Below are 12,624 nucleotides of genomic sequence, written 5' to 3'. Positions count from 1 at the left end.
AAGCACTTTCACACAGGTAGGAAGATGGTTTATTTAATCTTTTCTTTGCTTATAAATGTTTATTCAGGTTGGATTTATTTGTATAATATTTGTAGAATTTTAAATAAGGATTGATTGTAGAATTTAATGACTTCCCTTTCTCCCCCCCCCCCTCGTTCTGGACGCCTAATTTGTAAGCTGCGCCTAATTTTTAATGTGTTCAGTTCTACAAAAATCTTCACTTGCTCCATTCTACTTTAGTTGGAGTATGTTTTCGCTGTGGAAACTTTGAAATCAGGCGTCAGTGGCCGGACACGCCCCCTTTTGAAGAAAAAATTCTGTTCTAAACTAGAACTGTTCTACCTGACTAGAACTGCAGAAAAAAAAATGTGGAGAATTGCGATTTCTAAGATAGTCCGTTCTCCACCAGTTGCTCCTAAAAATCAGGCGCAAATCATGTGGAAACTTGGGCCCATAACTCCAGCTGGGGCCGAACTAGTGATTTATATAGGTTTAGTATAACTTCCTGGCTTTTGTACTCCATGCCTCTATTTATAAAGCTCAGGATCCCATATGCTTTTTTAACTGCTTTGTTAACCTGCCCTGCTATCTTCAAAGATTTCTGCACAAACACCCCCAGGTCTCTGTTTGTGTACCCGCTTTAAAATTGTACCATTTACCTTGTATTGATTCTCCTCATTCTTCCTACCAAAATGTTATCACCTCACACTTTTCTGTATTGAATTTCATCTGCCATGTGTCCACCTGTTCCACCTGCACATGTCCTCTTGAAATCTATTGCTATCTTGCTCACTGTTTACTACACTTCTAAGTTTCGTGTCATCTGAAAATTTTGAAATCCCTGTATCAAGTTATAATCAGCGTTGTTAGCATCACAGAAAGTTTCGTTTTGAAAATTAGATTTGTGCGTTGCACTGTACACAGATACATTGTGATAACATATTTTCCACAAATTTTGATTCGAAATGCTTTTCAGAGGGGAAAAAATAAACTCGGTATTGCATTAGAACTTGGGCAACTCAGTTATTTAGTTAGCACTTAAAAACATCAGCCAATTGCAGAGTAACTTTTGAAGTACTTACTTAATGCTTTGTCTCGGCACTGCTGTATGCGAGTAAATGCTGGAATCTGATCCATGCCATCTCCCCTTCAAAACAGGAGTTTTGAGATTTGCTGCAGGGAAATAACAGAGACAAGAACAAGAAAATGCCATTTGGCCCACTGAAACTTCCTGCTCTGATATCCTTTATAGCATTTAGCGGAGAATGTTTCTAATATTTTTACCGTACTACCCTACCTGGCAAATTATTCAAAGTGTACAAATTTTGTTTGATATCACTCCTGTGAAGTGTCTTTGGACATTGTACCATGTTAAAGGTGCTATGTAAATGCAAGTTGTTGTTGATATTATTTAACACTATGAATTTAAAAAATGGGAGTGATTATTTGCACCGCGGTCTTTGACTCCCTCTGCGCATGCGCATCTTTCGCGTACTGCGCATGCGCACTCGATCTGGTTGTGCATGCGAAGTATGATAAAATGAGGGAGTCATAAGAGGGGCCGAAACCCATTGCTGAGCCTGGAGCTGCTGCCATTGCTGCTCGAACCAGAGCCTGCTACTAGAGCTTTTGGGTTATGTTTCGAAAATCAATGATTGTACTAAAGGAGCCTACAGGACTTTTGCCTAGAATGTCACTTATTATCCACACGGACATTTTTATGGCGTGCGGGGTGGGGGGGGAGCTGGGATGGAGAGAGAGGGGGAAGAGGGGGAGAGAGAGGGAGGAGGGAGGGGTGGTCAGGAACTTGCGGGGGTGGTGGTAGTAAAGAGCACGGAGGACAGAGTGGGAATGGGGATGGGAGATCTTTGGGGGTGGGGGGGGGCGGGGTGCAGGGATGGGAGTGAGAACTTGGGCAGGGAAGATCAGGAATCCGAGGGAGGTCAGGAACCTGGGGGTAAGGGAAGGTCAGGAGCTTGGGCAGGGGGAGAAGGGAGGTCAGAACGCGAGGGTGAGCCCTGTCTGTTCCAAGTGAGCTCTGTTCTGTCTGGAGTAGGCAGTCAGGGTTACTTTGCAAAGTAATTGATTTTGTAGACCGGGATGATCTAATTACACATTCCAAAGAAACTGTTGGGTGTGTCTTGACCTCCAAAGAGACCAATCAGCAATCGGGTCTTGTCATCCAAGGGGGCTCATCAGAACTTTGGTGTTACGAATAGACACATCCTTTTAAAAAAAGGTCTCCCTCATATCAATTTTAAATTCAGTTTTCATGTCCTCTTGTGTTCCTTTATCTTTAAATTACTTTCAAATATTTTGGGATTATGTAGTCTGTACCATTAGTATTCTATTCGTGGGCCGCTCCGACCTGTGTGAGAACACCACCGCAGGTCGGGGCTATAAATAGAGCTGTAGCGCCGGGCCCTGGAACATCGTGGGTGAAAGTGGGTATGGGGCCCAGAAGAGCAGAAGGTCCAGAGGCAGCATGGGTCTGCCCACACTGCGATATGTGTGCACACTAGATCTGTGCAGCAGAGCAGGTCTCTAGTCGTCCTGGTTCAACCCTTGCCACTGGATAAAGGCCTAGCTCTGTCAAGCCTGTGTGGTGGCTGATGTGGTCACCACACGTTAAAAAAATCCACGCACAGGCATCTTCCACCCCCTCAATTGGAGTTCAGGCCTCGAACATCAGGCCCTTCATTGAAACATCTGTGAACTCTTGTGGAAACAAGTCATCCTCATTCGAGGGACCACCTATGATGATGATTCTATATATACCCCATTTAGATCCCCTCCTAACAATGTTCTTTTCACTCTGTAGACCTGCAGTTGCTCGAATCGAATCATTACAGTTCAGATGATCCTTGCTGTTCTTTTTTTCCACGTCCCAAAGCATGAATATTTTTTGCGGTATGGCGACTAGGAATGAATACACTATTCCAAATGGGATCTGACTAATTCATTGTAAAGCAATAACATCAGGTCTGGAAATGTAAAAGTTTTGATTTTAACTCCCAGGCCTCAGTAATATTTGAAGGATGGCTGTCCTCCAAATCGCCTGCAGAATCAGCACAGAACCGCACAGTTTCTGGGGCAGTTCACAACTATAGTTAAAGCGGGGATGCATGTCTTAAAGCAAAGTTGCATCCCTACTTTCATCTTTCTTGGAAGAACGTTGGAAAAATTTGCAGCTGCATAGATGTCGCAGGGTTGCCCTGCTTTTATGATGCCTCCCTGGAAGTCTTAGTGGAGGAAATGAGGACCAGGTGGGATGTCCACTTCCCAGCACTCACAGGAGCATCCCAAGGCCTGGTCAGAGGTGGCTGATGGTGTCAGTGCCAACAGCATCACCCCAGGACCTGGAGTCAATACAGAAAGGGACATTTACTACATCAATGGCGCTATATAAATGCATGTTATTGTTTAATGATCTTTCGAGAGCAACAATGGCAAGTGCACCTCTTCACTCCTCTTACCCCTTCCCCTACCATGCTCAGCAATTACCTCCCCTCCAAGACATCCTTCAACATGCAATCACAATGGCAGATTGAAACAGCTCTGTTGCTCATGCATGTACAAAAATATACTCACATGTGTATAACATTTTTCAAAGAGAAATTTGTGTTTCGCAGTCCTTTTCCTAATCGTAAAGTAGTAGTACTTTATAAAATATAATAATTTTGTATACAATCTTGTCCAGTTCTTCAACTAATGAAATCCAGTTTCTAAAATAAAAGTTAAAAAATACATCAGATCTTAACCCTGAGAATATGAACATACAAAAATATTGGGACAGGAAACTACCAGCTGGTTCATCTAGCCTGTCCCATGCAGCAGGTCAAGAAACTCCCTAGCTCCTAGGTGCCATGTCGGTTCCTGGGAGAGACATAAAACCAAATCAAAAACCCAAGGACAATTGTTGGGGGGAAATTGGAAAATTCCTCTCTGATCCCTCCAGCTGCCTGAAACTAGTCTAGGAAACCACATTGACCATGAGCTATTAATTGGTACTTAACTCTTGTATGATGCAATTTATGCCCCAGCCAGGAATCTGTCCAGTTCTCTCTCCAGCTTCTTGAGCATTGTTGCAGCTGCACCCATCCAGGCGAGTGGATATTCCATCACACTCCTGACTTGGGCTTTGTAGATAATGGAAAGATTTTGAGGATGTGGAGGTGAGTCACTCATCTCAGAATACCCATTCGCCGCCTGCTTTTTAAGGTGTTAGCCTTGGCTCAATGACAGCACTCTTGCCTCTTAGTCAAATCATGGGTCAAGCTCCACTCCAAAGAATTGAGCACATAATCTAGGCTGGCACTTCAGTGTAATACTAAGGGAGTGTTGCACTGTGGGAGGTGGCATCTTTCAGATGAGGTGTTAAAGTGATACCCCGTCTACCCTCTCACTTGGGTGTAAAAGATCTCATGGCACTATTCGAAGAGCAGGAGAATTCTCCTGGAGTCCTGGCCAATATTTATTCCTCCATCAACACCTAAAAATAGATGATCTGGTCATTTGTTTCACTGTTTGTGGGATCTTGCTATGTGCCTTGGTTGCTGCGTTACCTACATTTCATCAAACTCCATGAGATTAACTCCCTTTCTAAGGGCAAGATTGTACAGCACACAGCAAGCCACAATAGTCATGGAGACCCTCAAAGGATTATATTGGAGGATGCAGTCCAATTGGTCCAAGCACCTGAATCTTCTCTTTTAGGATGTCAATGATCTGTTCCACATCCGTTGTTGGAGGCCAATCATCTCAGCCCAAGGACATCGCTGCAGGAGTTCCTCAGGGCAGTGACCGAGGCCCAAGCATCTTCATCAATGACGCAAACTACGAACTCAAAGAATGAAACCCATTGCTATTGATGTAGATAATGGAATTCTGCAAGGGGGCATATATGCCACATATTCACTGGAATTTAGAAGAATGTACGTGGACGATGTGGCCATCTTTTGCTCAGATCCGCAGTCGGTCCGCAGATTGCTCACAATCTGCGACCAGTTTGCACTGGCCTCGGGAGCGAAGGTCAATCGCAGCAAAAGCGAGGCCATGTTCTTTGGCAACTGGGCCAACCGATCCTTTATTCCCTTCACCATTAAGCCAGATTACCTAAAGGTGTTGGGAATATGGTTCGGAGCAGACGGGGCTTGCGCCAAAAACTGGGAAGAGCGTATCGCCAAAGTGAAGAAAAAACTGGGATGGTGGAAGCTGCGCTTCCTCTCCATGGCAGGAAAGAACCTGGTCATCAGGAGTGAGGTGCTCTCGGGGTTGCTGCACGTGGCACAGGTCTGGCCCATCCCTCGCTCCTGTGCCGTGGCAGTCACCCGGGCCGTCTTCCACTTTGTCTGGAGGTCCAAAATGGAACGTGTCCGCAGGGACACAATGCACAAATCTTTGGACAGTGGTGGAAAGGATGTTCCGAACGTGGCCCTCATCCTGATGGTCACCTTTGTGTGCAGCTGCATCAAGCTGTGCACAGACCCCCGGTACGCAAACACCAAGTGTCACTACGTGCTGAGGTTCTACCTGTCCCTGGCGTTGCGAAGGATGGGCCTGGCCATGCTGCCTCGAAACGGCCCCACCAGTTGGACCATGCCTGTCCACCTGTCCTTCGTGGAAAAGTTTTTCACAAAAAACCCCTTTGACCACAAGGCCATAAAACAGTGGTCAGCACGTAAGGTCCTGGACGCCCTACGAAAGAAGGAGAGGGTGGACCCTGTTGGGTGGTTCCCTGAGCAGACTGTCGAACTCGTTTGGCAGAACGTCTCATCGCCAGAGCTTTCACACAAGCACCAAGATGTAGCTTGGTTGGCGGTGAGGAGGGCCTTACCTGTCAGAGCGTTCATGCACAGCTGACGTCTCATCAATACGGCACGGTGCCCCCGAGTTGGCTGCGGGGCGGACGAGACTGTCACCCATCTCCTTCAGGATTGCGCCTTCGCAAGGCAGGTTTGGAAAGAGATGCAGTGGTTGCTGTCAAGGTTCATCCCAAGCAGCTCTGTAACACAGGACTCTGTGCTCTACGGGCTGTTCCCAGGGACACACACCGAGACAGACATCACCTGCTGCTGGAGGGCCATCAACTCGGTCAAAGACGCTCTTTGGTCTTGCCGAAACTTGCTGGTTCTCCAGAGCGAGGAGATGTCCACGGCTGCGTGTTGCAGACTGGCGCAATCCAAGATCCAGGATTACGTGCTGAGGGACGCACTTAAAATTGGTGCAGTCGCCACAAAGGCACGGTGGGGAAGGGCCACAGTTTAAAGCCCTTCTGCCACGGTAAACCCGGGGGCAGGAATCAGTACAAAACCCCCCTCGGGCCGTACTTGTAACTTCTTTTTTGTGTACATGGAGCACCATAATCTGTAAACACCTATGTAGTGCCATGTACAATGCAAGCTCTGTTGCGAAATGCATGTTGAAAAGAAAAAATGTAAATGTACCGTCACCCATTGCGTGTACTGTATAGTGACACGTGTAATGTAATTTGTTTGAATGTACTACAGTGTATCCTGTATTGGACTGAATTGCACTTGAACTGGAAAACAAGGGAATGTAACGAACGGAACTGCAGTCAGCACCCAAATAATAGTGTATGGGATTGCTGACCGCAGCTAAATGTATTGAAATGCCTTTGAATGTACTGTACAAATTTTTTATGAATAAAGTATATTTTGAAAAAAAAAACTAAACGAGCCACAGCTGACGAACAACATGGAAAGCGGCCAAAGGTGAAATGTTTGTGATTTCCCAATCCCTTCCACCGCCATTTAGGAAACAAAAGACAACGGCTGTTTTTCAAATACCTGCTTTCTAAACTCCGCGTTAGTTAGACTCGCAGCAGCAGCAACAACAATAATACTGCCTTCTGACTCTCTCCGGTCACGCTCGCCTCCTTCTCTTCACAGGATTGAACAATGAAAATTCGCACAGCTCTTTTGTGGCGCGGAGGGTGAGCGCGCGGCTCGGGGGGACGCCGCTCTCCCGCCCAGGCCCCGCTCGCGCTCCGACCGTTAATGGCCGTTGGTCCGCGCGGCAACCGCGCGCCCCGAGTTACTCACCCGCGAGATGACCCGCCCCGCAGGGACGGGAAAACCCGGTCCGAGCCCGCGGCGAAGACACCACTTTACTGTCCTCACTCCGGACTCGACGTTAATGGCGCAGCACAGAAAGTCGAGTTTTACTTTCGGATTGACGCATTGCACGCCTGCAGTGAGCCTGCAGAGGAGCTAGCGGGTTACTATCGGGGACTGAAAAAGAAAGACTTGGATTTATAAAAACATCTTTCAAAGAAACATATAAAATAGGTGCAGGAGTAGGCCATTCGGCCCTTCGAGCCTGCACCGCCATTCAATAAGATCATGGCTGATCATTCACCTCAGTACCCCTTTCCTGCTTTCTCTCCATACCCCTTGATCCCCTTAGCCGTAAGGGCCATATCTAACTCCCTCTTGAATATATTCAATGAACTGGCATCAACAACTCACTGCAGCAGGGAATTCCACAGGTTAACAACTCTCTGAGTGAAGAAGTTTCTCCTCATCTCAGTCCTAAAAGGCTTACCCCTTATCCTAAGACTGTGTCCCCTGGTTCTGGACATCCCCAACATCGAGAACAGTCTACCCGCATCTAACCTGTCCAGTCCCGTCAAAATCTTATATGTTTCTATGGGATCCGCTCTCATCCTTCTAAACTCCAATATATAAAGGCCCAGTTGATGCAGTCTCCTCATATGTCAGTCCAGCCATCCTGGGAATCAGTCTGGTGAACCTTCGCTGCACTCCCTCAATAGCAAGAGGGAGATTAGGAGACTAAAACTGAACACAATATTCCAGGTGAGGCCTCACCAAGGCCCTGTACAACTGCAGTAAGACCTCCCTGCTTCTATACTCAATCCCCTCGCTATGAAGGCCAACATACCATTTGCCTTTTCACCACCTGCTGCACCTGTATGCCAACTTTCAATGACTGATGAACCATGACACCCAGGTCTTGTTGCACCTCCCCTTTTCCTAATCTGCCACCATTCAGATAATATTCTGTCTTCGCATTTTTGCCCCCAAAGTGGATAACCTCACATTTATCCACATTATACTGCATCTGCCATGCATTTGCCCACTCACCTAACCTGTCCAAGTCACCCTGCAGCCTCCTAGCGTCCCCCTCACAGCTCACACTGCCACCCAGTTTAGTGTCATCTGCAAACTTGGCGATATTACACTCAATTCCTTCATCCAAATCATTAATGTCTATTGTAAAGAGCTGGGTCCCAGCACTGAGCCCTGCGGCACTCCACTAGTCACTGCCTGCCATTTCGAAAAGGACCCATTTATCCCGACTCTCTGCTTCCTGTCTGCCAACCAGTTCTCTATCCACGTCAGTATATTACCCCCAATACCATGTGCTTTGATTTTGCACACCAATCTCTTGTGTGAGACCTTGTCAAAAGCATTTTGAAAATCCAAATACACCACATCCACTGGTTCTTCCTTGTCCACTCTACTAGTTACATCCTCAAAAAATTCTCGAAGATTTGTCAAGCATGATTTCCCCTTCATGAATCCATGCTGACTTGGACCGATCCTATCACTGCTTTCCAAATGCGCTGCTATTTCATCCTTAATAATTGATTCCAACATTTTCCCCACGGCTGATGTCAGGCTGACCGGTCTATAAATACCCGCTTTCTCTTTCCCTCCCTTTTTAAAAAGTGATGTTACATTAGCTACCCTCCAGTCCATAGGAACTGATCCAGAGTCGATAGACTGTTGGAAAATGATCACCAATGCATCCACTATTTCTAGGGCCACTTCCTTAAGTACTCTGAGATGCAGGCTATCAGGTCCCGGGGATTTATCGGCCTTCAATCCCATCAATTTCCCTGACACAATTTCCTGCCTAATCAGGATATCCTTCAGTTCCTCCTTCTCACTCGGTTCCCTAGTATTTCCGGAAGGTTATTTGTGTCTTCCTTCGTGAAGACAGAACCAAGTATTTGTTCAATTGGTCTGCCATTTCTTTGTTCCGCATTATAAATTCACCTGAATCCGACTGCAAGGGACTTACATTTGCCTTCACTAATCTTTTTCTCTTCACCTATCTATAGAAGCTTTTGCAGTCAGTTTTTATGTTCCCAGCAAGCTTCTTCTCGTACTCTATTTTGCCCCTCTTAATTAAACCCTTTGTCCTCCTCTGTTGAATTCTAAATTTCTCCCAGTCCTCAGGGTTGCTGCTTTTTCTGGCCAATTTATATGCCTCTTCCTTGGATTTAACACTATCCTTAATTTCCCTTGTTAGCCAGAGGGAATGAAGATGCCGTTGTTGTCCCAAGGGGATTGACGCCGCCGCCGACCATAGCGCCCACCACCTGGTGTCCAATGAGTCGCAGCACTCGCTCCTCCAGGTCTGTAAGGTGCTGGATCTGCGCATCACCCCCGCCTGTTATTTGCTGCTCCCTCCTATTGTGGGCCATCTTGGCCTGCAAGAGAAACACAACAACTGGACGTCTCAAAGCGCTTTAAAGCCAATCAAGTACTTTTGGAGTGTAGTCACTGTTGTAATGTAGAACACGCAACAATCAATTTGCGCACAAGCAAGCTTCCACAAACAGCAATATGATAATGACCAGATAATCTGTTTTTTTTTGTTATGTTGATTGAGGGATAAATATTGGCCAGGACACCGGGGATAACTCCCCTGCTCTTCTTCGAAATAGTGCCATGGGATCTTTTACATCCACTTGAGAGAGCAGACAGCGCCTCGGTTTAACGTCTCATCTGAAAGACGCAACCTCCGACAGTGCAGTGCTCCCTCAGCAGTCAGACTAATGTGTCAATTTGTTTGTCAGGAGCAAAATAGATTGGCTTTGGTTTTAGTGAGTTGAAGTAGGTTCCTGCTCATTCAGGACTTAAATGCTAGACCAGCGGTTGAACTGTACAATGGAGGTTGACGAATTCAGGTTGTTAGAAAGTAGAGTTAGGTTTTGTCAACAAGGGAAAGCTGACCTCATGCCTATGAATTATGTACACAAAGAAAAGAAGGGGACCAGGAAAGTAGCCTTGGAGACACATAATGACTGAGCAAGAGGGGTCCAAAGAGTAATTGCAGGAGATCTTCTAACTTTGTGAGGACAAGTAGGAGTAGAACCAAACTAGGGCAGTGCCACGGAGGTGGACCACACAGGAGCTAGGAGGAGAATGGAGTGGTTGACTGGGTCAAACACCAAGACTTGGACCACAATATTTCAGTGCTGTATAGAGGCAGAAACTATTGAAGGAATTCAAAAAGGGAGTGATGAGAGGTGGGCAAATAGCTGAATGCCGATGACCCATTCAAGGACTTCAGAAAGAAGGGGGTGGCAAAGTAGTCGCGTGCACAAGAGGTGGGTCTCATGGAGGTGATGAACTTTGTAAGGGTGGAACTGAGGGTAGAAGCTTCAGAGTAATGTGGTCAGGGGAAGGATATGGGCTGTGGGGCTGGGGGACGGTGGTCAGGGATGGGGAAGATGCAGCTGAGGCAACAGAGCTATGGTCTTAATCTTTGACGGGAAGAATTATTTCAGCTTCGCACAGTTGGTATTGGGAGACAAGATGAGGGGCACAAAGAAAGGAAATTGAAGAAGTCATTTTGCCATCAAGAGGAGCCTGGCATTGTCTTTGCCCTCCATAGTGAATCTAAGTGAGTTCTTAACTCACCATGGCAAATTATGAAATTGAATTCACTAAATCTGGGAATTGTGGGCTAGTGGGTGATTTATTTTTCCCTTTTATTTAGTGCAAGTTCATGTCGATGTCATGTATTAATGTGTTAGATTATGTAAACTCATTTTGAAAAGTGGTTTTGAACTGTTACTATGGGCTCAATTTTTCCCAATGCCGTTTTTTGGTGTATCTCAAGAGTTACGCCCGTTTTTGGGGACCTGACTACGCCAAAAAAGTGAAAGTTTCCCCTTCTAATTTTTGAAATTGGTGCCGTGCAGCCTGTCCTTTAGCTTCGGGGGGTGGAGCTTAATGTCTGCGCTGAGAAAAGGATACCCCCCGCCAGATATAGTAAAAGCTTTTACAGATATAGTAAAAGCTTTTACAGATATAAGTAAAAGGTTTTACAGATATAGTAAAATCTTTTACAGATATATAAAACGGAAAAGAGTGACTAAAGTAAATATTGGTCCCTTAGAAGATGAGAAGGGGGATTTAATAATGGGATATGTGGAAATGGCTGAGACCTTAAACAATTATTTTGCTTCGGTCTTCACAGTGGAAGACACAAAAACCATGCCAAAAATTGCTGGTCACAGGAATGTGGGAAGGGAGGACCTTGAGACAATCACTATCACTAGGGGGGTAGTGCTGGACAGGCTAATGGGACTCAAGGTAGACAAGTCCCCTGGTCCTGATGAAATGCATCCCAGGGTATTAAAAGAGATGGCAGAAGTTATAGCAGATGCATTCGTTATAATCTACCAAAATTCTCTGGACTCTGGGGAGGTACCAGCGGATTGGAAAGCAGCTAATGTAACGCCTCTGTTTACAAAAGGCAGGCAACTATAGGCCGGTTAGTTTAACATCTGTAGTGGGGAAAATGCTTGAAACTATCATTAAGGAAGAAATAGCAGGACATCTAGATAGGAATAGTGCAATCAAGCAGACGCAGCATGGATTCATGAAGAGGAAATCATGTTTAACTAATTTACTAGAATTCTTTGAGGATATAACGATCATGGTGGATAGAGGTGTACCGATGGATGTGGTGTATTTAGATTTCCAAAAGGCATTCGATAAGGTGCCACACAAAAGGTTACTGCAGAAGATAGAGGTATGCGGAGTCAGAGGAAATATATTAGCATGGATAGAGAATTGGCTGGCGAACAGAAAGCAGAGAGTCGGGATAAATGGGTCCTTTTCGGGTTGGAAATCGGTGGTTAGTGGTGTGCCACAGGGATCGGTGCTGGGACCACAACTATTTATACATAGATGACCTGGAAGAGGGGACAGAGTGTAGTGTAACAAAATTTGCAGATGACACTAAGATTAGTGGGAAAGCGGGTTGTGTAGAGGACACAGAGAGGCTGCAAAGAGATTTGGATAGATTAAGCGAATGGGCTAAGGTTTGGCAGATGGAATACAATGTCGGAAAGTGTGAGGTCATCCACCTTGGGGAAAAAAAACAGTAAAAGGGAATATTATTTGAATGGGGAGAAATTACAACATGCTGAGGTGCAGAGGGACCTGGGGGTCCTTGTGCATGAATCCCAAAAAGTTAGTTTGCAGGTGCAGCAGGTAATCAGGAAGGCGAATGGAATGTTGGCCTTCATTGCGAGGGGGATGGAGTACAAAAGCAGAGAGGTCCTGCTGCAACTGTATAGGGTATTGGTAAGGCCGCACCTGGAGTACTGCGTGCAGTTTTGGTCACCTTACTTAAGGAAGGATATACTAGCTTTGGAGGGGGTACAGAGACGATTCACTAGGCTGATTCCGGAGATGAGGGGGTTACCTTATGATGATAGGTTGAGTAGACTGGGTCTTTACTCGTTGGAGTTCAGAAGGATGAGGGGTGATCTTATAGAAATATTTAAAATAATGCAACGGATAGACAAGATAGAGGCAGAGAGGTTGTTTCCAC

The 12,624-nt window shown here is 45.8% G+C and overlaps 1 protein-coding gene across 6 annotated transcripts in view; it reads right to left on the bottom strand.

Moving 5' to 3' along the window:
- The window catches only part of LOC139228971 (tumor necrosis factor receptor superfamily member 14-like), an 81,943-nt gene extending 74,749 nt beyond the window's left edge, over nucleotides 1-7,194 (bottom strand). For 5 of the 6 annotated variants that reach the window (XM_070860584.1, XM_070860586.1, XM_070860587.1 and 2 more), the window contains exons 1-3: nucleotides 7,065-7,194; nucleotides 3,592-3,725; nucleotides 1,083-1,173 (exon numbers count right to left, since the gene is read on the bottom strand). In XM_070860584.1, the coding sequence (XP_070716685.1) occupies nucleotides 1,083-1,173; nucleotides 3,592-3,604 (104 nt within the window). In that variant the 5' untranslated portion in view covers nucleotides 3,605-3,725; nucleotides 7,065-7,194. Of the gene's footprint in view, nucleotides 1-1,082; nucleotides 1,174-3,591; nucleotides 3,726-6,809; nucleotides 6,967-7,064 lie in introns of those variants that run through there. The other variant, XM_070860585.1, reaches the window with a different exon arrangement.
- Nucleotides 7,195-12,624: the final 5,430 nt, after the last annotated feature.

The sequence above is a fragment of the Pristiophorus japonicus genome, chromosome 18 (assembly GCF_044704955.1).
Source record: "Pristiophorus japonicus isolate sPriJap1 chromosome 18, sPriJap1.hap1, whole genome shotgun sequence".
Taxonomy (NCBI): Eukaryota; Metazoa; Chordata; class Chondrichthyes; family Pristiophoridae; genus Pristiophorus; species Pristiophorus japonicus.
This window is presented reverse-complemented; position numbering and strand designations above follow the sequence as displayed.